The sequence below is a fragment of the Ptychodera flava genome, unplaced genomic scaffold (genome assembly GCF_041260155.1).
Source record: "Ptychodera flava strain L36383 unplaced genomic scaffold, AS_Pfla_20210202 Scaffold_46__1_contigs__length_1169225_pilon, whole genome shotgun sequence".
Lineage (NCBI taxonomy): Eukaryota > Metazoa > Hemichordata > Enteropneusta > Ptychoderidae > Ptychodera > Ptychodera flava.
In genome coordinates, this window is record NW_027248368.1 from 239,841 (window position 1) to 264,578 (window position 24,738).

The window sequence follows — 24,738 nt, forward strand, 5'->3', positions numbered from 1 at the left end:
TTGTTAAAAGTTATGCATTTGTAAGCCTTCATTTAATATCTTCGCCCAACATTACGCTGTTCTGGCAGGTATTTTTTCCTTTCCATACAGATAACATCTTCCTGGAACACTATGAGAAATATTTTTGAAAAATGAGATTTGCTGTTTTCACAATTTTGAAGCAAAATAAATGAAAATCAAAGGAAAACCACTCATTTTCTTGTTTTTTCACTGCAAAAGTTTGAACTGTGCAGCCAACTTCACATTAATCGGCGTTTTTGATACATAAACATTTACAGTGTAGATTTGTTAACATCAGCTGCATAGTTAGATCTTGATTTTTCTCTCTTGCAAAATTGTGAACTATATGCACGGTTGGCAATCATTTGTTATTTCCAATGAAAAAGGTCAAGAAAATGATGTTGGCTTGAAAAAGAAAGTATTTCATGCTAAAGTTGTAGTTTCTCTGGTAGAAAAATCAAATGCTATTCAGAGTACCAACATTGCATTGATTTTCTAGAGAAATTTCTCTAAACTTGTCAGGGGTAGTAATTCTATGCCCTGGACATCTGATAAGCCCATGTGCTGAAATTAGTCGGAGGTATTATTTCTATGCCCCTGGAACTCCGATGGGGGTACTATTTCCCTGCCCTGAATTTTGTCAGGGTACTATTTATGTGCCCCAGGAACTTAACTGGGGGTACTTTTTCTATGCCCCTAGAACTTAACTGGGGGTACTTTTTCTATGCCCCTAGAACTTAACTGGGGGTACTTTTTCTATGCCCCAGGAACTTAACTGGGGGTACTTTTTCTATGCCCCAGGAACTTAACTGGGGGTACTTTTTCTATGCCCCAGGAACTTAACTGGGGGTATTTTTCTATGCCTTAGAACTTAACTGGGGGTACTTTTTCTATGCCCCAGGAACTTAACTGGGGGTACTTTTTCTATGCCCCTAGAACTTAACTGGGGGTACTTTTTCTATGCCCCAGGAACTTAACTGGGGGTACTTTTTCTATGCCCCTAGAACTTAACTGGGGGTACTTTTTCTATGCCCCAGGAACTTAACTGGGGGTACTTTTTCTATGCCCCAGGAACTTAACTGGGGGTACTTTTTCTATGCCCCAGGAACTTAACTGGGGGTACTTTTTCTATGCCCCAGGAACTTAACTGGGGGTACTATTTCCCAGCCCTGAATTTTGTCAGGGGTCAATCTGCTTGGCCTTCAGTTATGCTGCAGAAGTCTAATAGAAAAGGGCAATACAATGTAGCAAAGGTTTTGTGAAACATACACGTACACTATGCAAGTCACAGCATGGCAATTTATAATGGAATTATAATATTATATAATGACCAGAGCACAAATAGAGAAGGAGCAGGCATATTCCTGAAGATAAAAAGTTCTTGAACAAATCACAGAGGAAATATCTGTTGTGAAATGTTACTTTATTCTGTGTTGGTAATATTTAAAATATTTATATACACAAGTTGTTAAAGAACTGATAAAAATACACCAACAAATTTTTACCATTTTAGACCACAAAAGATGCCCATGTGATAGATGTTTTATCACATTATTGTGCTGGACTGATCTACCTAATGTATGTACAAGATAAAATGAAGTGATAACATGCAATTAAAGTATGACAGCAATTTAAATACAGGTATGATAGGAATATCATATCATATCATTTCAGATTTTTTTTTCAGGACTGCTTATTTCTCAGGTCAAAATTAATGTTGAACAACTAATCTACAATAACACAGTCCACTTTAGTCCGATGCTATTGAAATCTTTGGTACTTTGCTATTATTACTTTTGAAAAAAAATACCGCAATTATACGGTGTCGCTCAAATTTGATCAGAATTGGTATATACCAGTATGGGTTACCAATGATCAACAATAAATGTTGTTTCTATCTGTTCAGTGGAGGAAAATTCTACGTTGATGTTTTGACAATGATTTCTGCACAGTACAACCAGAAAAACAACAAGAAATATTTAAACCAGAAAAACAAGTATGACAAAAGTAAATAAGGTCTGAAACTTTAGGTACTGAAGGTCAACTTTAGCAACATGCATAGCAGAAACAAGCCCCTCTTAGTTTGAGTATAGACGGTCTTCCCCCTCTACTGTCTATGGATTCAGCAGGTCTGTTAATATGTAACAGTTCATAAACAATGCCAGGAAATGACTCAAGATCAGTGAAGTTGGCCTGTTTCTTACTGGCATACCATCACTCCTGCACATTTGCAGGATTTCACTTTTTCTTACCTCATTTGCACATTTTTGACACCGATGTGTTCATTTTAACAAATTCACATCTCAACCCCTCAATCTACCTGTACATCAAATACTGAGATGGTAGCTCTGGCGGTATGGGAGCCTTTGTGTGTGACGGACATACATCCGCACATACATACCCACAAATATACAGACATACAGACGCCACCGACTCATCATATAAGCTCTTTTTGGTTTTTATATACAAAACCAAATATGAGCTAAAAAAATGACTTTGTCCATGTAATTGTAAATTTTGCCAACGTCAAAGTTCACTGGCAGTGTTTTGAATCAGATGACATCAAGAATTAACTTGATTGTATAAATTGTCAATTTGAAAGTACATTAGTCTTTGCTGATGAAGGTTTTAGTTACAACTGAAAATTTCACGACAAGAAACTTCATATGTTGTGATCGAAAGTTTAACTCTTTAGCTGATATTTACCAACACAGATGAACTTTCATGTTAGTACATTGGTCTTGTAAGTTCTGGATGAAAATAGTTCACTATGTCAAAGTTTGACTCTCAACATGACAAAAATGTAACAATACTCAGGGTTCGAAATTAATTTTTTTGTTTGGTGGTCAAGTTTGACCACCAGATTCAAATTTTGGTGGTCAATTGCAAAATTTGGTGGTCCAAAAAATTAGTAATATCAGAGTGTAATTCTTGTGGAGGTTGGGGTCCATGGGGGTGAATAGTGGGCTGTACATGCTGCTTTGGAACCATTTCACCATGCTGCTACACATGTTAAGTTGGTTTACATGTATGTGGATGCCCAGTAAATCCACTGGAAAATTTTCAGTCATTTACAGATCAACTTGACTACTGCATGAGTGACTGACTGACTTGTCATATGCAAAGGACTTGAGTTACAGATTTAAGTTTTGACAGAATTACTGTGTAATAAAGAAATGACAATTACTGCTTGTATAACATGACAATTATTGCATTTTTTTGGACTATCATGAAGTTTTGTATGTGTCACTTTAATGACTATAGACGAAATTTGCTAGGAGATGTTATTCAACGTTTGCAGATTTTATCACAATAATCATAGTAGTAAACAGTAAAACAAAGAGAGACATTGTCTATTTAAAGGAACACTCAGTTGAGTAGTGGAGTGGGGTTGAAGGACTGACATTGAACCACAGTGGAGGGACTGTGATTGAACAGACAAGACGTGTACTACATAACTGCTAAAATACAATGTATCTATCTCTGAGGACAATATATTGTTTCTGGATACTCCTAGCAATAAACTGTGAGAGGCATGTAAGATTTACAGCTCTGCAGCAGTGCACTATTGTTACCTCCAACAGTGTTTCATCTAGGATGCTACACCAGGGGGGGGGACTGGTCCCCCTCTGCAGGAATTTTTGAGGGGGATTTTAAATTTTTTTTTTTTTGGGGGGGGAGATTTAACTAAAACATATAACCACGGCTTTACAGGTAACTTTTAATGTTACAATGATGTCACTTGTGATACACATGCTACAAACCATAAATCACTTGCTTACACAATCCAAGCTGCTGGCTGCAAACACCATCCTATATAAGATGTTTTCAAAAGTCAACAAATTTGAGTATCTCTATTGTGAATGTATGTAGAGCTTAGAAGAGTGGCGGATGGCTCATTAATATTCGAAAGCATTAATATTCCTGGAAAACGTAGCGTAATTTGTATGCTACAATATTCTGTATGTTTGTTAACAGCTAGCCATGTCCACTGTACATGAACCTTCAAGGGATTTTTTTCATTTTTAACTGAACTGTGTGTACTTACACAAAGCAAGAAAAATCTTTAGTAGTTATAAAGGAATGCTTTCCTATCTTCTGAAAAAATAATATATATTTGTTTGTCACGTTTTTACTGTGCTTATATCATCCCTAACCACAGCAGAGTCTGGATCAAGATTGCCCTATACAAACCTGTTAGCTGTATTTTTCTAGTGACCTAGCTGGTCTTGTAGTCTTGTGCGCAGACTCAGTAAAGTTAAACGAACAACTTAGGAGGTCTCTGTCTGCCGTGTTTTGAATGTGGAGTTTCTCGATGTCAGATTCGCTCCAATTGCTTTTTGTCAGTCATTTTACAGTGGGAAAATAACAAACAGAAATGTTGGTTGTCATCAACAGTTAACTTTAGGTTTATTTGTCCGAAAAATAAGTCAATGTTTGTTCCCTGAATTCAAAAACCGGGCCATTGACACTACAGCTTGCTTGTGACTCTCATTGCATGCAATCCCATTACACTGAACTGAAAACGTTTCTGTAACAGTAGAGTCAAATTTCCGAGTCAATTTTTGCTACCAGAATTATTTTCATAGTGTTACGGACATTCATACTATGCACAAAAACTTCAGTTTGTCCCCTGTTCTCGATCGTACAGAGATAATGAGACAAGGGCAATGACTTTTGTGAACGTAACTCTCAATGGGCTGACATGCTTTCATATGCAAAATCAGCTACGGAAAGTACAAAAAGTATCAAAATCGAACTAAAATTAGTTCCTTTCATGTAAATGTTCTTGCTACACTATACAATGCCTGTTGCCAAAGTATTAACAGGTGCCGATAATGGGTCAAAAGCATCGAAGTGTGACACCCATGATATTTGGATATGCCATTCCAGCCAGCTCAGTGCAGTGCGCGATGGGTCGCCCCTTCTACGTACACTTGGCGGCGCGCAGCACACCCGGGCAGCACACCAAAGAAGGGGGAATCGCGCAATCGCGCAGCCTAGATGAAACACTGCTCCAAAAACTTGGTGGTCAAGATTGACCACCAAAAATAGAATCTGGTGGTCCAAATTAGATAATTGGTGGTCTTTTGACGCATGACCACCGGGTATTTCGAACCCTGATACTGCCACCCATTTCATACATTATCATCATAAAAAATAAAATCCTTGTAAATGTAATGTTATGTATATGGTCTTTTTGCTCACTGAACCAAATCAATTCTGGCATGTCTTAGAAATGGTGTCAAATATGAAAATAACAATAAAATAGTTGTCTGGCAGCCATTTTGGATCATATTTTAATTAAGTCATCTGTGATGACACAGTAATTTGCATTTAAAATGAACAGTTTGAAAGATCAAACCCTAAACAACAGGTCATCAGTCCATGACACAGTCCCCACAAGTTTGGTGTTGCAGCCTTTCACATAACATGAGCTGCTAGACTGCATTTACTTTTCATTACATTTACAGACATGTATTGATCAATAGCAACTGCAGGAGATTTTGGGAAGCTTTAACACTTTGGTGCCTGCTATGCATGTTTTCTTACACACACACACTAAACATCTTCATATCATGAACAGGAAGGAACCCAATGTCCGGATTATTTGTACAGGATAAACACACAGAACAGAGACACCAAAATGTGCTTGGCATGTACATGTAAACAGAGAGACAGATTACTATCACTGGGTGTCTCTGTTGTTAATCCTGTACAAACAATCTAGTCATTAGGTTCCAGTATGTAAGAAAACATGCATAGCTGGCATCAAAGTGTCAAAGCTTCCAAAAATCTCCTGTAAATGGCTGCCTGGAGAGAACACTGGAGCATTTCTTCATACTTTAGGAGGTTCCCCCCAGATTGTAAATGTCTTTCTACTTTGACCATGTAAACTGTCAAATACTAAATTTGTGACTGTAGTCTCTCATACTTTTTTTGTAAGATGGATCTCGTCTGTTTAGTCAATGTTTTCCTTAACGTCAGTTTAAAATCCCAGAGGATTGCTGCTGCCAAATCTTGTCGGTCTTCCCATGGAACCTTGGACCTCCCTTTGCTGACATAACATGGTTTCCACGCAGTATTCCAGGTTCCATAATGCCAATGGATTGTGAAAGATGTGTCATCTCTGTTGACAACTTTGCCGATCTGTGGGACCTCCTCTGAATCTGGGCAAAACACTGCCACAAACATACCAACATCTAGCGTTGAAAAGTCCTCCACAATCTCAGCTTCGGTTGCTTGGTTCCCTTGATTGCCAACAATTACCTGCAGTAATCAAAATGGGTCTAGTTACTTGTCTTAATCTGGGATTTCAATTTTTGGTGTCAGACCACACCAGTGATTCATTTCAGTTTGATAGTACGGTAGAAAAGTAGCACTGGGCCTTCAGTTTGGAGACTCCAAATCAAATGATGTCACAAAGCCCTGACCGTAAGTACAAGACACTTTTTGAGAGAACACCACAGTGCATAGGCTGCACTGAATGAGGCAGTGATGTCAAAGAAATGTGGACTTAAGATTTTTTGGCTGAGCGAACATATCCCTCCGCCTACAAAATAATAATTTTTTGACAATTTTCCACTCTCGAAACTTTTTTATTCCCTACTACAAAATTAAGCAAACTTAATCAGTGTACAAACTGACCTTGGTTGAACACAAGTCAAAAGGGTCCAGTTCACTGAATATTTTAAATGTATAATATTTAGCTCCATGCTACCATTGTGGCTAACAGGAAATTATTACTGGAGTTGAGTCAGTTGATCATCTAAATACATGTAAGCAAAACTGACTGAAAACACTGGAGAATTTTTGTAGTCAGACTTACTGGAGGACACACAGATTCCATCCAGTCTTGAATTCTTTGAACATTTGGAGGAACATCACCAGAAGTTGTCACTCTAGCACTTCGCTGTCTCCTTGCAGCTTCAATTAATTGTTGTAAAGGCCACTCATCAGCTTGCTCAGCCACCTGTAAGGTATCCAAATAATCATGTCTGGTGAGTATTACATACTTGATTAACTTCCCTACCTTTATATCAGATTTGGATTATTCATTAAAGCCCAACAAAGTATCCAAAACTGTAAAAGAAAACTGAAATATGTTTTCAAGAGCAATGTGTCCTTGGTGCCATTGTTTAAGAAAGTGGTTCTTACAATTCTGGCTCCTGATACCATAAATTTTTTTTTAAATAAAAAGGACATCATGACAGATATTTTTCTAATGTATATCAAATTTACAGAGTTTTCATTGTGGCATTGTCTGTGCACTTATTCACATATTTGCTTCAGATTGTCTATGATGTGCATATTTTACAATGATACAAGGGAAATAATTTTTTTTCACTGAGATTGAGTACTTTAAGCCAGACCATGGGTTTATGAGTTTTACAGATTTGTGGTGGGATGTAAATACAATTTGAATTAAGAGGCTATATGAGTGTGAAAGAGAGCTCTGCAAAAAAACACATTAAAAGCATTAACAGGGAAATAATTCTGATCCCTTCTTTACTTCAAACACAGGACTACCAATTAAATAATAATGCAAAAAATGTCTGGTCTACCTTTTAAGTGCTTTAATTTTTCCAACCAAAATTTTAGTTCCACATTTTACTAATTTTCTGTAAGTTTTTTTGATAATGTTGGACTGAATGAAAATTACGTTTCATTTGCTACACTATTTATCAAACTTTTGGCAAAAAATCAGGAAAATCTTGACTGGGATATAGTTTACAAATGCGATCAAAGGGTAAAATGCCCAAACTAACTGAACCTTTTACCCAACTAAGATCGACAGATGATGTGATCCAACTCTGAACACACACCAAAGCCTGTCATAGTTTAGTTGATGGCCGATAAGATCTGGCAAACAAAACTATCACACATCAAAATTGATAAGTAGATTTGTGTTGTACAGATCAGGGTGAGGGTGTCATCGATGTGATCCAATTCTGTTCATGGGATTTAAAATAATGGTTTTACTACAAAGATGACCAGATAATGACACAGTTGCACGCCTGTCTCACCTGTCCATACTGCTCAATGTTACCCATGAAGTCTCTCAGATGTTCAACAGTTTGCTGGGGCATATAGTCAACATATTTATTGGGTATATCATGTGTTAATTTCTGCAGATCAAGTTTCAGGAGTGAGGGTTCAACCATATCTGGAACATCATCAACATCTGGCACAGTCTGTGAAAATAGAGAATTTGAAGAACTTCATCAATCAAATACTTTGAATTTCTTACAAAATGCATACAAAATATAGGTGATAACCGGGATACAACATGTTCCAATATCATTTCCCAGTATTCCCTTACCAAGACAAGAACACTGTCAAGCACTTCTATGTAATAGAATGTTTTTCACATTAGACAAGAAATCACTTTGCACATATAAAACTGTATGCAAACCTTACATTTGATCTAGTTGTTATATGGAATTCACGTTGTCATAGCCTACTGTACAGAGTTCAGTGAAATAAATCTTGCTCAAAATACTTCACTCATCTTTCACCTTTACATGAAATACGGTTTTGTGCATTTGAATCCATTATCAATCAGTGATTTTAGGTACTTGTTATGATATTAATCATAGGAACCATGTGGTTATGATTCAAACACCATTGTTCTCCCCAAGATTTTCTGAAAGTGTGGTAGAAAATGTGCATAACAATGGCCACAATTGTTATGTTAATGAGCTACGCCACCATGCTTTCATTGCTCTGGGGAGAACACTGGGATTCACAGTCTCATTTTAAAAAGCAATACATACCATACAGTCAGTCAGCGAAAGGGTCTTTTGCATGCAACATATCATTGAGAATCAAGACCGTTACTTTTTAATATGGCTGCGTAATACTAATCATCTATAATTCAAACTAAATTTTGTAATTTAAAATTAGTTTGCACAAAGTCATTGATTGCACCATGTGAGTTAAACTTACTTCCAGGCATACAAGTCCCTGTGCAGGTTCACCATCTTCTTCATACGTCGGTTGCCATGCATCTGTCGACCATAATCGATAGTGCATTCTGGCTCTTCCATTGATCTTTCTAATTCGAAAATTGTGTGGTTTAGAATGCCCTCCAAACCTCCCTGCCATATAAGGTTGCAGCCACTCTTTCACGTTGAACATGTACTTTACTTCTTGTACCTTGATTGCTGGAGTGTAACTTTCATGCACGTTGTGCATTAATTCTGAAAATAGGAAGTTCCAAGATAACTGTTCACCATATTGATGATACTACTGACTATGCATTTTGCATGTATCATGTGTGCATTTCAATTCCGGGATTAATATAAAATAAACAAGTCATCAGTCGATGACGGAGTCCCCACATGGAACAAAAATTCATGTGTACATTTATGTCATAATACATTAGCTAGTAAATGGTTACCTAGCAACCATTTTACATAATATTGCAATGAAAATTCATGTGAACATACATGTTATAATAAATACATTAGCTCTGTGCCAGGTTTGAACCAGATTGGCTTAGGCATGTCCGGGTTAGGGCTCAAAATATGAAAATTACATATTAAAACGGTTGCCTATCAACCATTTTGAATAATATTGCAATGAAAATTCATGTGAACATACATGTTATGATAAAAACATTAGCTCTGTGCCAGGCTTGAACCAGATTGGCTTAGGCATGTCTGGGTTAGGGCTCAAAATATGAAAATTACATATTAAAATAGTTGCCTATCAACCATTTTGAATAATATTGCAATGAAAATTCATGTGAACATACATGTCATAATATATTAGCTTTGTGCCAGGTTTGAAGCAGATTGGTTTAGGCATGTCTGAGATAGGGCTCAAAATATGAAAATAACAGTAAAATTTTTCCGAAATTTGGATCTTTCGGAAAAATTAAGTGACATACAAATGGACATTGGGGTACTTGGTCTTTGTACTAAGTTTGAATGAATTTGGTCCAGGCACTTTTGAGCAATCACTCCGGACGGATGCATGGAACCCGATTCCTACAGCAATTAAAGTGTGTATATGCAGCCCACTTCACACAATATATTGTTTAATTCATAAGGTTTTATTATTTCTATTAGATTACTGTTGACCACATTGGGAGGCGCAAGCATGATTTTAAAAATAATCATCAAATCAGTACCTTGCATAGTGAAGGAATTCGTTTTCTTCAGAGCAGTGGACACTCTACTGAACATCTGGTCAATATCTGCAATGTCAAAAAAGGGTGTATTAGATAACTGAGAAGTGTAAAATGGCCCCTGACGACCATTTTGGATTGCATTGCAGTCTATGCTGTAACGGCAATACAACTAAGATCATCATTGTGTATCGACCCCCTCCTAACACCAAAAACAAACTGAGTGTCCCCCTGTTCATTGACGAGTTTGGCACCCTCCTTGAGACAGTTGCTGCATATCCAGGTGATCTTATTATACTCGGCGACTTTAATTTCCACTGGAGTGCAAACCAACCAGATTCAAAAACACTGTAGTTCAAGGACCTTGTTCACTCTTGCAATCTCAAGCAGATTGTCAGCGAACCAACACATACCCGAGGTCATACACTCGATCTAGTTTTTACTAACTCTGATGTCATCATCTCTTCTACTACCATTGACAAACTGTACCTGTCAGATCACTTTCCAATTCGTCTCAGCTTAACACTACCAAAACCGCCGCTCAACCAGGCTGAAGTCACCTATCGCCGTATGAAAGATATTTCACTGAGCACATTTACGGAAGATATCAATAATTCTGCCCTGCATCACTTAAGTACTGATGACGTAGAAATTGCGGTCTCACATTATAATACTTGCTTGGAGGAGCTGCTAAATGAGCATGCACCGGTTTGAAAACGTGTCATCACCCTGCGTCCGGACTCCAAATGGTATAACACTGACATATCTGCAGCCAAGAAACTCCAACGTAAATTAGAAAACAAGTGGCGGCACAACAAGCTTGAAATCAACAGGCAAATTTTCCGCAGCCAGTGTAATAAAGTCAACTCATTAATACGTCATGCAAAGACCAGGTATTACACCGAACTCATTGAGGAGAAAAGTCAAGACCACAAAGCTCTTAACAGGATCGTTTCCAACTTAACTACAGTCATACCTCCTGGTTCAAGTCACTCACTTGTAAATGCCCCAAATATTTTAAGCAAATATTTCATCGAGAAAATTGTCAACATAGTTTGAATCTGGATGCAGCACCCAGCGCCTATCAACCTTCTGTAAATTCTTCAACCCCATCATCATCATCACTATCGTCCTTCTCACCATCAAGTCAGGAGGAAATCAAGAATATGATAATGTCATCTCCATCGAAATCTTGCAGCCTTGACCCAATCCCCACAAAACTACTCAAAGGAGTTATTGACACACTTGTGCCAGCCATCAACACCATCGTCAACCTTTCACTGAACACTGGGATTGTTCCGAGCTCATTTAATCAGCAGTTGTTACTCCATTACTGAAAAAACCTTCACTTGATCCAGACATCCTGAAAAATTACAGACCCATTTCTAACCTTCCATTCATCTCAAAAGTTACAGAAAAAGTAGTTGCCAAGAGACTCAATGCCTATCTCAACAGTAATTCACTTCTTGAACTGCTCCAATCTGCCTGCACAAAATTCTACAGTACTGAAACTGCACTTCTAAAGATCCACAATGACATTACTCTCTCCCTCGATGCTGGGCAATATGTTATCCTTGTAATGCTTGATTTATCTCAGTGTTTTACACTATCGACCACAACGTTCTGCTTTTACGCCTCGCTCATCTGGGTATTCAAGGCACTGCCCTCAAGTGCCTTTCATCATATCTCACCAATCGATAACAGTCCGTCATAATCAATGATCATTCGTCACAATCAACTCCACTTCAATTCGGTGTTCCACAGGGATCAGTTCTGGGCCCGCTGTTATTAACTCTCTATACTACACCCCTTGGACAGATAATCCGAAACCACAATCTTAAATTTCAACAATATGCAGATGATAACCAACTGTACTTGGCCTTCACAAACATCAATATTCCAACAGCAATTTCTAAAATTGAAGACTGTCTGGTTGACATTAAAGATTGGATGACATCAAACAATTACAACTCAACGATGGCAAAACAGAAATCCTCCTTATTCGTTCACGATATGATCACTCACCAACACCATTGACAGCATTCAAGTTGGATCAAGTTCCATTCAACTGGCAGATGCAGCACGCAATATTGGATTTCTGTTTGACAGTAGCCATGATTTCAAGAAACACATAATTCAGACCTGTCAGAGCATCTATCTACTTATCCGCCGTATTGGATTCATCAGGAAATATCTCTCTCAACAGACTTGTCTGACTCTCATGTATTCAACTCTTTCTGCCAAGCTAGATTACAGCAATTCCCTACTCTACAGTTTACCAGACTCATTCATCAGATTACTACAAAGAGCACAAAACTCGGCTACCCGTCTCATCACAAAAACAAGGAAAAGGGATCACATTACACCAATCCTGAAGGAACTTCACTGGCTCCCCGTGTCTTACAGAATTCAGTTCAAAATCCTACTTCTCACATATAAATCAATACATGGACTCGCTCCTTCATACCTGGCTGAACTCATTGAAGTCAGCACCCCTAGCAGATCTCTCTGATCAAGTCTACAAACCACACTTAAAGTTCCACGAACTCGCTTAAAATCATATGGTGACAGATCCTTCTCCTATTCCTCATCAATTCTATGGAACAAACTGCCAGCTCCTATTCGATCAGCCCCGGACATTCGCACCTTCAGATCTCTGCTTAAGACTCATTCCTTCAAGAGAGCTTACCTGTGACCTGGTGTAAAGCGCCAGTGAACATTGCTGATGGATACTAGGCGCTATATAAATTATTTATCTTATCTTAAGATAACCTCCGATTGTCATACTATACTATGTATGACAAATAGTAGCTAAAACTCATTTTGTCTCTTGCAGTCTAGGAACATCAATTCAACTACGCATTATGATCTACAGTAATGAATATACACGAAAGAACTTACCCTCATGGGTATGACCTACTGGCAGGAAGTTCAGCACAACCTGAAAGTGACAAACAATGTTTCAATCTAAGATAACGAATACTTACAAAGTTGTGGCAAGAAACAAATTCTTTTCGGATTTTTAGTCATGCAAGGAGTTTGACAATTGACAATAATTTTTGCCTTAACCCTTTTCCTGCCAAGTCCATATTTCACCATCGGGTCAAGATGGTTAAAATAAATGAAACACGACATATTCCAGATGGTGTATTTTAACATAATATTGAACTTCTGAAGGCTGTTGGAAACCTAAACACTGTAAACTTGATTTTTTTGGACTAAAGATGCTATAACATACCAAGCCAAGTGGGTGAAAATACGTCATGTTTTGCTCAATACCGCTTTTTACTGACTTGGCTGATGGAAAGTGATACTGTCTGGCAGGAAAAGGGTTAATGTAGCAATAACTACTGTCTCTCTTCTTTTCAACATACAAAAGCTGAGATAGGAATACTGCACTCCAATTTCAAATTATCATATTTGATATGTCAGTGCTCATTCAGAGTAAACAAAATAGCCATTATGCATCCACCCACCAAAGTTCATACAAGGTGAGCCTATTTTCAATATTTAGCTTTTCCTACGTTCCTGTTAAACTTGCTTTACAATATTTAGGAATTGGCCAATCAAAACTAAACCTTACAAAATGCTTCACATTAGCAGCCTGGGTGGTTTATTGCTTAAGGGTGTATGAGCAGTAACATTGAAAGTATTGTCATTTCTCTGAATTGTCAATTTTTTAATCACCTTTGTAAATATATGTATAAAATATGGGGGTCACCATGCTCGTTTGTGAGATACAAGACATGAATTTAACATTTATGAGAAAAAATGCCAGGACAGCTTTTTACATCAATACTTTTTCTACGGACAAATAATTCAATGCTGTGTATGTCAAAATTACAGCCGCACTTTTCAATCCCAGGTTTTCGCATTAGTGGAGTTCTCCTCCCTGTCAAACGCTTGGCCAGTACGATGTTTGATTTCTATAACACTGATTACACAAACTGATCTCAACCTTTTATCACATTTTGCTAATCCTGCAAACAGAGTTTATGCAAGCTATTAATTGACGGTCGGTTCAAATCGCCAACGGTCATTGATTCCCACCACAAACGCTCGAATTTCCTACAAAATTGTCTTCCAGTCGCATTAGACTTTGAATATAACCACAAGTTCGATCGGCAGCAACTTCGCGCTGACCGCTTGGCAGTCTGTCTGTCTTTTTGCGGCCGGGGAAAACTAAAAAGTGGCATTTTCTGGAGTGTGTGCCTGCTTGTTGCCTGTTTGGTGTCAACTTACACAATGAACGCCGCCATACTTTGGCGTCCTTTAAAAGAGAGGCTCCGCCTTTAAGTGCAGTGACCATACAATTCAATTTGATTCTTTTGACTGTGCATTGTGCACATGTATATGAAAATAACAATAGTTAAGTTGCTTTTCCAGCAATTTTCAATGTACTCCTATGGGAAGGGACGAATTCACCGTGTGCATAATGGTTGAATATCCTAAAATATGAAAATATGGAAGAATGGGAAAACCCTACCTACCTCTTCGAAGATATCATATTCTACCAACAGAGATGCAAAAGAAAGTAGAAATCTATTCTTGTTCTCCCTGTAACAGTTGTCTAGCTGGAGGTGGAGCTGCCGTGAAAGTCTGTCAATGTTGTCAACCAAATTCCACATGATGTTGTTTATTGTCATGTTAGAATCATGAGGAAAATTGTGAATATCTAGCCGCATGACAGCAAGCTTGCCTTCAGGAACATTAGTATGGATCAGACTTCCTGTAAAATAATTTATATTTGTTAGTTAGTAATTAAAATATGATACTGATATTGTGCATCGTCATTGTTCTCACTGCATGAGTTGGAACTGTGTGAGTCCTCACATTCAATCCTCCAACCAAAACCTGCCAGGGAAGTGGCCAGTGTTCTCAAAAGTGGGTAGATATGAAGCACTGCCATGTACATATCTGCAAACAATTTACTGCACCAGCAATCCAGGCATAGTACAATGCCCTGGCAAGGTGTGATTTTTGTGGTATGGTCTATTTTCACCTAATACAATGGCCAGTGTGAGTAGCTCTCCTGTTTTTGTCTGTGCCGCCATAGAATAAATAAACCATATCTGCTAAGGCCAAAAAGAAAAAAAATAAATTGTTCATCGGAATCACCCCTTCTACTTTTGCAGATTTGAAATTTTTTTTTTGAAAATTGGTTTGCAAGATGGGCTTTTAAAGCCTGCCCTCTAGCAGATTCACATAACTATTGCTGGTATTCACCATTTTGTGTATAACACGTGCTTGTCCTGCTGCATCCCTGCACAGAAATTCACTCTGTTATAAGGAAGAGTTGTAAAATCTTGACCAGGTTATCAGCACTAGTAAAATTAGAGGTAGATTTTGCTGGTTTGAAAAAAAATAAAAAATTGAAATTTTCGCTCGCCACTTCTAAAGCTTGACCCAAATAATCCGATGAACAAGATTTTTTTTTCTCTGGCCTATTGGTGAGTTATCAGGATTGTGGCTCCTGGTCCTTTTTCAATCATTTGTTAATGGCTGGATATATATAAAGTAAGTTACTGTCTCACGACCAAACAAACATTACAGAGAAACATGGTGTTTGTAGAATGAATTACCTGTTGCATGCATTGGTACTTTCCCTAGATTTTCAGTGTTCTTTTTCTCTCGTACTAGCCTTGGGAAATATGTCTTTTTCTGGTCCATCCCATCAATAATGATGACCAGTAGATCATCAGGTTGTCGCACTGCTTTTTCTCGGGCATTGTGGTAAACTGCCCTTTCTGTTCTGAAAAGGGAAGTCATATGAATTTTAGTAATAAAGTAATGAATATTATTATGGCAACTGTATGATACTAGTATGTGCACTTGTATATTTAGGACAAATTTTGTTACTTGTAAGAGCTGTTTTACAATGCACATTTTGCTCAGAGCTGCCAACCTAAGCAGCCACCAAAAAGTTGGGAGTCCTTAAAGTTTCGTTTGATAAATAAGTACAATCTATGGGTTTCAAAGTTCACTGTTAACCACTTCAAGTATCTATATATATGCAATCTAGATTTGCTTATAGTGTATCCACTCTGTGATATCTAAAAATCTCAGGAAATACAGGTACTTTTCATCAAGACTGTAGGATAAGAGACAGATAAAGATGCAACTTACTCAACCCTTCTTTCATGAATTTCACGAACTTTGAGCAGATTTTGCCGTTCAGCATCAGTGGAGGCCGAGGATATTGCATTACGGATCTGGGCACAGTCATCACATTCGGCAAAGTCAGAAGACTGAAAAATAAAGACATGATCTGTTATTATCATTTTTACTTTCTAGTACTTCTCAACAATGTGGCCTATATGAAAACAGTAAACATTGATAAAATATGCAATACTGAGGCAACAACACTTGAAATTAACTTTTTAAACAAATTCTTTTGTTTTTGTTTGCATTCATATGACACAAATAAACAAAAGCATAAAAAATCCTTTAATTTTCCAACTTTCTTGCAACATAAGACTCACCGATTAACAACTAAATCAAGTTAGTTATTAAAAAAAATATCAAATGAAAAAATTTTAAAAAACGTTTTGTAGCCCTGGTGAAAATTTTTGTAAATCATTTAGTAAATTACAAATGTCAGTGATCTCTAAGATCATTGGATTACAACATCTAAGATCATTGAATTACAACTCGTCTTTGGTAAGTTGACAAAACAGAAATCATTCAAACGTAATTATTCTGACAGACTATTTAATGGGGGAAAATCATAATATTTCCAAAAAGCCTGTTCAAAGATCCTGCTTTATTTGAAAGGAAATACATGGATTGAAAATAAACCTAGCCTTGTCATATTTCTCTTAAGGTTAATAGTTCATGTGACAGATAATTTGCATAACCTTTCAAATTTCGGTTTTCTTTATGTTTTGTCCCAATACTTCCAAGATATCTATCTCAAATGTTCAAGTGTGCAAGCTATTACAACCCTCTTTCTAAAGGTGTCTCAGTTTTTTATATCTTGCTTAGATTTTATATGCACAAATTTAAAGGAAATAGACAAGGGATAAATTCACAGCTTTGGGTGTGTTTTGTCTTAAAATCATTTTAGAAGATTTAAAAATACCTTCAAGGACACGGTCGTTCCAATTTTCATTTAATCTTGACCAAAAATGATAACCAGGAAACTGAAGGACCATACCCATATTTTTAGAGATAATGGGTAAACTGTTGTAATTTTGCTACCGTTTCAATAACTTAAATAAAGGTATTCCTAAGAGATATGTCAAATTTTTCAACAATCACATACACATCTTTTTTTACCTCCATGGAAAATGATAGTAAATTGAAATAAATTACTTTCATGAATACAGAAAATTTTCCAGCCTGTACTTCCGATTGTCATACTACGGTATGTGTGACAAATAGTAGCTAAAAATTCGGAGACACTCTTTGGATGATCATTAGGACAGCTTGCCTTCACTCTAATTTCTGCCACATATCTAAAAGCATTGAAATAAAGCGTGTACAGTCAACATTTTTCCCACTGAAAATTACTGCATTCATTCGATTATAGTACCCCCTTCAGCAACAGAAAAAGCTAAAAATGTGAGAGATCTTTTAAACAAATGTTGCCCTAAATTGAAAAAAAAATATCATTAATTTTATTTATTTACGGAGAATTTAGCTTTGATTACGATGTGTGATGTCGACTTGGGCAGCTACACTTTCCTACATCCATGCACAGATGTGATCAAGTCCACCTAACATGGTATAGTAACATTGGTTTGGCTGTTTTCATTTAAAAAAGGACTTGACATATTTGACATAGCTGGTGATGTCCAAACAATTTTTATAATAACATAATATCCAGCACATGAAGTCATTGTACCCACTGACGGGTCGTACAAACGGATGTTTTGCAGTTTATAAATTGACCAAAAAGTTGAGGGGGGTCTTATAAACGAGCAGGGTACTATAAACGGACAAATACAGTAATACAAACTAACCTTTCCAGTACGAAATTCAGGCAAGTGCTTCCTCCAGATATCACAAAAGTAGCCATACGATAGGAGTGAATAGAATTCCTTTTCCATCAGCTGTGTCTTCATAAGTTCCCAAAGATCACACTTCTTCATGAATGTAGGAAGTCGTACTATATTCTTATGTGGCATGAAATCACCTATCCTTTCAAAGTGAAAACGCATCCATGATATTGCTCTAGATGTTTTCTCCTGCATTCTCTTTTTCCCTCGGTTTCCATGTGAAATGTTGGTGACACCAAGTTTTACTTGATTTGCATACTTTGTAAATCTGCGATGAGATATGTCATGCACATTGCACCATGCAACTTCACATACACGTCTTCCATGGATAACTAGATTCATAATTAGTTTGGATCTAGTTTTCCCATGGTACGTATATGAGTGTTGCGTAATTTGCCTTAGGATATAATGTCCCTGTTCAATTTCATTTAGAGACATCTTAAATGCCTGTTCGGACTCAGTGATGTCATTCAGAGACAGAGTTTCCATGCATCTGTCCCCACAGCAGGGCATTTGTAGAACATCTGTTGGGCGCCTCTTGGTGCATTGGTGCAGAGTAGCGACGTCGCTTTGCAGGAGTTGATGTAATGATCTCATCCCCACAGCTAGTCAAGTTTCCTTCAAAGCCATCTGTGTTCTCAATAGAATTATTAGAAGAACATGATATGACTTCTTCTTGTGGATTTAGATTACAGAAATCATTGCCAAGGTCACTGTTTCTACATAGAGTCAATGCGTCATTTTGTCCTTCTACTATCGTTTCTATAGAAGAATTTAAAGTCCTTTCCACAAATGTGCTTGTGTTCTTCTCACTTGGTATTGTTTCAAAAGATGAAAAACTTTGCTCAACAAAAGTTGAACTAGTCAAATCCATGGAACCTATATATGAAGAAAAAAAAAGCATGGTTATAAGGTGCTAGAACTGAAGAATATGGAAAAAATAGCGACAATTGTCACTGAGGCTACTACAGACATGAATGATCTGGAGGAGGTACACAGCATAACACCATGTACCAAATGCAAAGGTCTTCAAATCTTATGGCAGCATAATCATTTCAGTGTAGCTCATATAAGAAATAGTGGCTGAAAATGGTCTGCTTTGTCAAAAATAATCTCAAATATGTTTCTGCATTAAATTTCATTACCAAAGCTGATCATGACTTTGGAATTTCATTGTTTGGCATGCACAGATTTCTTGTTTGGAACGCACAAGGTTTGCAGTTCAATACAGAGAAAAAATCAGACCAAAGTGTAACAAATTAGTAACAGTATATCAAAAGAAGCCGAGGAAATTTGTCACAAAAGTATCACCAGATAACCCAATTTCGTATAACATACACCTACATAATTTTTCACCTTAGTTTTTGAAAATTACAAACAAATTGAAGGTTGTATTCTCCTCCCTCCCTCCCCCCCCCCCCCCACAGAGTTTGCACAGGCATGGATGTCATGGTGAATTGAAAGAGTCAAAGGGGAAGTTCGGCAAGGCTGTTTTTACATATGTGCAACCTTTCAGGTCAGTTGTTCCATAGACACCACTTTCGCCATTTATAACCCTCCCGATTTTGGCCGTTTTTGTTGTAAAATCGGGAGTGTTATAAATGACGAACGTGTTGTCCCTTGAACAACCGACCTGAAAGCTAGCGCATATGTAAAAACCAGCCTTGCCGAACCTCCCCTTTAATGTTAGGTAACTTGTTTCTCTGGACAATCATGGTATTAAAATTTGCATGGAGACCCCAAAATGTTATATGTTATTCTTGCTTTGGTGAGATAATGGTTGAAAGCTACAAGAGGAAAGTTTAAGCATATCATTTTGGACGTGCATAGTATTCAATAATAATTGACAACAATTGAAAAAGTGCTGCCAACACTGGAATGCACAATTTTTTTTTCAGGTGCGGGGGGGAGTGGGGGACTTCAGAATTTTTTGGATTTGAAAAGGGTGCTTGGAGACAAAGATAGAAAACAAGGTATACACCACTGCTAAATATGAGCCAAGGTGATGGGCAAGCAGATTTTTCTTTCGGGCAAGTACAGTAAAAAAGTCAGGTGAACGTAACCTTGTCTGAAGGGCAGGTGCACAGAAAAGTTAACTTTGGGCCCTGAAATCTATTTTGGAAATGAGTAAATAATTTACAACACATTTTTCTAAAAATTATCAAACGGACAAAAACATATCATAGTGTGTGATATTTGTCAAAATAATTCCATAAAAATAATGATTCTGATATTAAGAAGGGTAAAACTACAATGTTCTTTTTTACTGTCTATGGTTATGATAATAAGTCTTTGTTTGAGAGGTTTGGGAGTCTTGTTTGTTTACTGCAAGGTGTGTAAAATGCCAGTGGTCATATTAGCCCCCATTTTTCTAAAGATACAGGTCAAATGGCAAAAGCCACATTTGCATATAAATGGCGATGGTGCCTTGAGAGTGTGGTACATATCGCCTTTGTCGTGGGTGTCAATAACAAATACTGGTATTTGACAAATTCAAACAAAATGCTTTTGTCTATGTTGTACTGTGGTGGTGAATGCAAATAAGAAACTGTCGCCACCCCTTGAGAATACATTACTGCATCTGAGTGATAATTTTCCCCTGAAGACAAAATCCAAACTTAAATTAAGTTCCAGTTTCGCTGTCAAACACTCAAACCTAGGCTAAAGCTTCCTACTAAGCTGAAGTGTAGCGACGGTCACCCCCATGGTTTAATTGCCGCAGTTCCGCACGCAGATCACAACTTTCCCCGATTGTGTGTAGACAGGATTGCGGGCTACAGAACTGCAGCAAAGCCAGTGGTGTAAAAATTAAAATGAAGCTAAACGTTCACTGCCCCTTGCCCTTCGACTTCGAGTAGCGTGACTTATGTGTAAGTCGCATCCCAAGTCAAGGTGCGCGATAGCCATACTATAGTCCCATGTGACACATCGCTTCGTGGTCTTTACAGTGAACCAGTAAATATTTCACAGATCCACAGTGCTGATCGCAAAGCGACGTGTCGCATACATGCTGTGTAATACATTAGCCCTAGGAGTATGGCGAGAGTGTCCCGGCTTTTGCGGCGTAGCCAAAGCCGGACACTCTCGCCATACTCGTGGCTGGGGCTATGTAATACATGTACATCATGCATATGACATGTATGATGAGGTTCTGTACCATCGCTTTATGCGCCAGTCAATGTAAACCCCCACCCCCCCCACCTCGGGCGATACGGGAAAAATGTGGGGGATTAGACCGTGTGTGCCATGAAACTGTGCCCGAGGGGGTGGGGCAATTGCCTCGTTTTGATCCCCCTATTCCTTTGACGGACAGGCCCAGAATATGTTCGTAAATAACTACGCATGCGCACGTATGCAGGGCCTGAAAATTACCCGAGGTCCCGGACCAGTGTTTTTATCCCGAACCAGTACTAATTACCCCTAAAAAGTCCGCAGACCAATACAAAAAAGGAGCCAATTTATTTTGCAAGGGAATGTCCAGTGCTTTTCCCAGATTGTGTTCTAGTGTCTTTTGACGAAAAATTAGAAACTACGTCCCCCCCAAAATACCGAAGTTACTGAAACCATGGAGGTAGCAGAGACGCACTAAAGCCAGTTACACTAAAACCAAGAGCCCATTCCATTGAGAGACTACGTCTTATAGGTACAAAATTACAATAATTATCGCGTCTTTAAGTCGATCAAACATTTAAAATTTAGTCTATTTCTTTCATCACAACATAAACTCTAAGGAAAATCATGAGCCAGGCGATGTGCGTCCACTTGCACTGCACTGCAAAAACCAAATGACGGGCCACGTACTCATTTACATGTAAAATTTAATGTGGTAAAAACCAGACCATAGCCTCAGCTAAAAATATCAGCAACCCCAAAATTGTGTGAAAATATTATATCTCTGTCTATTAAAGTAGTATTTTGCAGTAAAATTCTCTGGAAGGAGTCTCATTACAACTTTCCGATCGTCCGTGGCAAGCAAGCTTCTGAATTTAGAAGTTCACCATGCTGAATTCTTTATATAGTCAAGACCCCCTAGCTCGATTGTAGTTGACCTTAACAAGAACCGCCTAGCTTGTCAAAACAGCGTTATGTTATGGCAATTTGCTATTGCTATCAAAGGAAAAAGAAGTCCCTCTCAGATATTTGGTGTTTTCAACCTATTTTTTACAATTTAAATGGAAAAGAATCAACCGCTGGGCAATTATAAAAGTGAAGTGAACTTTATAGCAATAGTAAAAACATGTCAAGTGTGTGTACAAGAACTTGAGAAAACTACCAAGTAGGCTAAATGTTTATGCAGTGTGTCTGTATTAAAAAGATTGGCAGTTTATGCTGTATGTAAATCCCAAGCAAATCTGATAGAAATGCATATATAACATGAGTATGAGAAATGAATCATTCTTGTATTGTTATGCAAATTTTTGAGGACCAGTGGATTTTACCTTTGGACCAGTGAAAAAAAAAAGGTCACTGGTCCTGGGACCATGGGAAAAACAGAAATTTTCAGGCCCTGGTAATGGATGTTGTTGTTCAGAGCGGTAGCATGGCGAAAGGTGGCTGTCAAGGCCATGTGGCCGGTAAGCAGCTTTTCAACTGGCTATTGATGAACGCGATGCAGCAATATTCAGAGGTGTGTAAAAAATTGACAGTATATTTGTGATTGATGGCTTAAATATCGATAACTAAATAAATGATTTTCATCCGCCGTGTATTCTTATTTTTTGGAAAACTGAACATACCATACGCAAATTTCCCGCATTTTCCCACGTGAGCGTGACATTTCGGATGTTCACGATGCGTCATCGACATGGTCCAGCACTGAAAAGACCTCCGGGTCAACTCTATTTTTGATAAAGCTTAAAGGGACAAAGTCAGCCATTTTTCATGAATTTTGTTTGATGCGATATACTACTTATTTTGTTTGACATGTTGAAAGATACTGAATGAATGAGTGACCATACATATATTCGACCCCAGTTTTATACAAATTAAGTAAAACCATCGCGAAAACGAATTAATGGTCATGACCATTAATTCATTTTCGCGATGGTTTGCATGTATCGTGTCTAAAACCGGGGTCGAATATAGCATGGTCAGCCATTCTTTCGGTATCTTTCGACATGTCAAACAATATAAGTAGTATCTCACATCAAACAAAATTCATGAAAAAGGGCCGACTTTGTCCCTTTAAATTGCTTGTGTATTTGGAAAACATATTCGGTCATGACGGGATTCCTTTTTATGTCCGCTAAATGTATTATCAAATTTATTCATGATGACCCATATAGCTAGGGAAACAGTTCTGTTTCATCAGTGTGATCATTCTGATCATCTGTTCTGTTGAGTTTTACACAGTATCTTTCTGCCGTGTTTTATGATGAATAAACACGGATCATTATGAATTTTCATTCCTCTGCTTGTTTTAAATCAGTGCATGACTGATGTAGAATGTGTCATTGTGCTTGTAGCATGAGAGCGAGAAGACAAAAAAGCTGCACTTGTGAGATTGGACATCATGTATCTTGTTTATCAGCTTTAATTAGTTTATTGAGGCGACATGTCTTGTGTGATACATCTGGTGTTTTGATCTAATTAAATCATTTGTTCAAGCCTGAAATATGTTTATGCCTGACAACATACACGCAAACTAGACTGAAAAATATTGTAAATTTTTGCTCCAAAATAGGTGACGTGACTGTGACACCTCAATTCTTTATCTGGTCACAGTATAAGTGGCTGAAAACAAATGCGAAAAGTATGTTATTTTCCTGGATCTATTTGTGTTGATTGTGATAGACATTTGTGAACAGCATAAATGTCACAAAACCCTGTTTTAAATGACAAAAATTGTTCTAAAGTTGAACATGAACTTTTTATATTTATGCAGGTTGTTTACGACATGAAATGAAAAAGAGTGGTTGTGTGTAGGAATTTACAAATTCCCCACCCCCGTATGTGGGGGATTTACTTGGTTTAGGTGGGGATTTTCCGGATTGTCTTGCCCCAGGGGTGGGGCATTTGGCAGATTTCACAGGACTAATTTCCAAATCCCCCACTAAACCCCGAGGTGGGGGGAGTGGGGGTTTACATTGACTGGCGCATTACCGATACGATACCTACCTTTATCTGACATGTTCGTCGAAGTCGATCAGGACACGGTCACTCAGTCGTGGCAGGATCAGAGTAAGGAGGCTTCGTGCTGCAAATACTTGCATCAGAGTTTCTCAAGCTGACTTATTCTACAAAGCACATTCGCATGTTTTCGGAAAGCCAGCCTGCACGTTTGTCTGACCTACTGTTTCGTCACATCCGAAAACCAACTCTTACGTCACATCCGCAAACTAACATGTAATATTGTGGATGGGGGGGGGGTACAGGGTAGGTACACGTTAAAATTGTCGCATTTCACAGCTTGTGAAAAAAAAAGAAATAAAAACCCAAGTTACCCGTGCTAGGCAATTTTTAATGAAGTCATTCAATGATGAAGATCATAATTGCAAGATTTAAAATCACAGTGACCGTAATGATACGGTGAAGTCTAATCGTTCCACCCCATGATATAGTCTAATCGACCGAACGCCTGAACAGTCAGTACCCGGTTCAACT

At 37.9% G+C, this 24,738-nt stretch overlaps 1 protein-coding gene across 1 annotated transcript; it reads right to left on the bottom strand.

Moving 5' to 3' along the window:
- Nucleotides 1–1,408: 1,408 nt before the first annotated feature.
- Nucleotides 1,409–24,706, bottom strand: LOC139128267 (uncharacterized). Its single transcript, XM_070694075.1, has 11 exons — nucleotides 24,253–24,706; nucleotides 18,100–19,014; nucleotides 16,262–16,383; nucleotides 15,718–15,887; nucleotides 14,626–14,864; nucleotides 13,037–13,076; nucleotides 10,139–10,204; nucleotides 8,950–9,203; nucleotides 8,028–8,195; nucleotides 6,830–6,973; nucleotides 1,409–6,270 (listed from the first exon to the last, which is right to left on the bottom strand). The coding sequence occupies exons 2-11, from the start codon at nucleotides 18,730–18,732 to the stop codon at nucleotides 5,908–5,910; spliced, it is 2,199 nt and encodes a 732-aa protein (XP_070550176.1). The 5' UTR covers nucleotides 18,733–19,014; nucleotides 24,253–24,706; the 3' UTR covers nucleotides 1,409–5,907.
- Nucleotides 24,707–24,738: the final 32 nt, after the last annotated feature.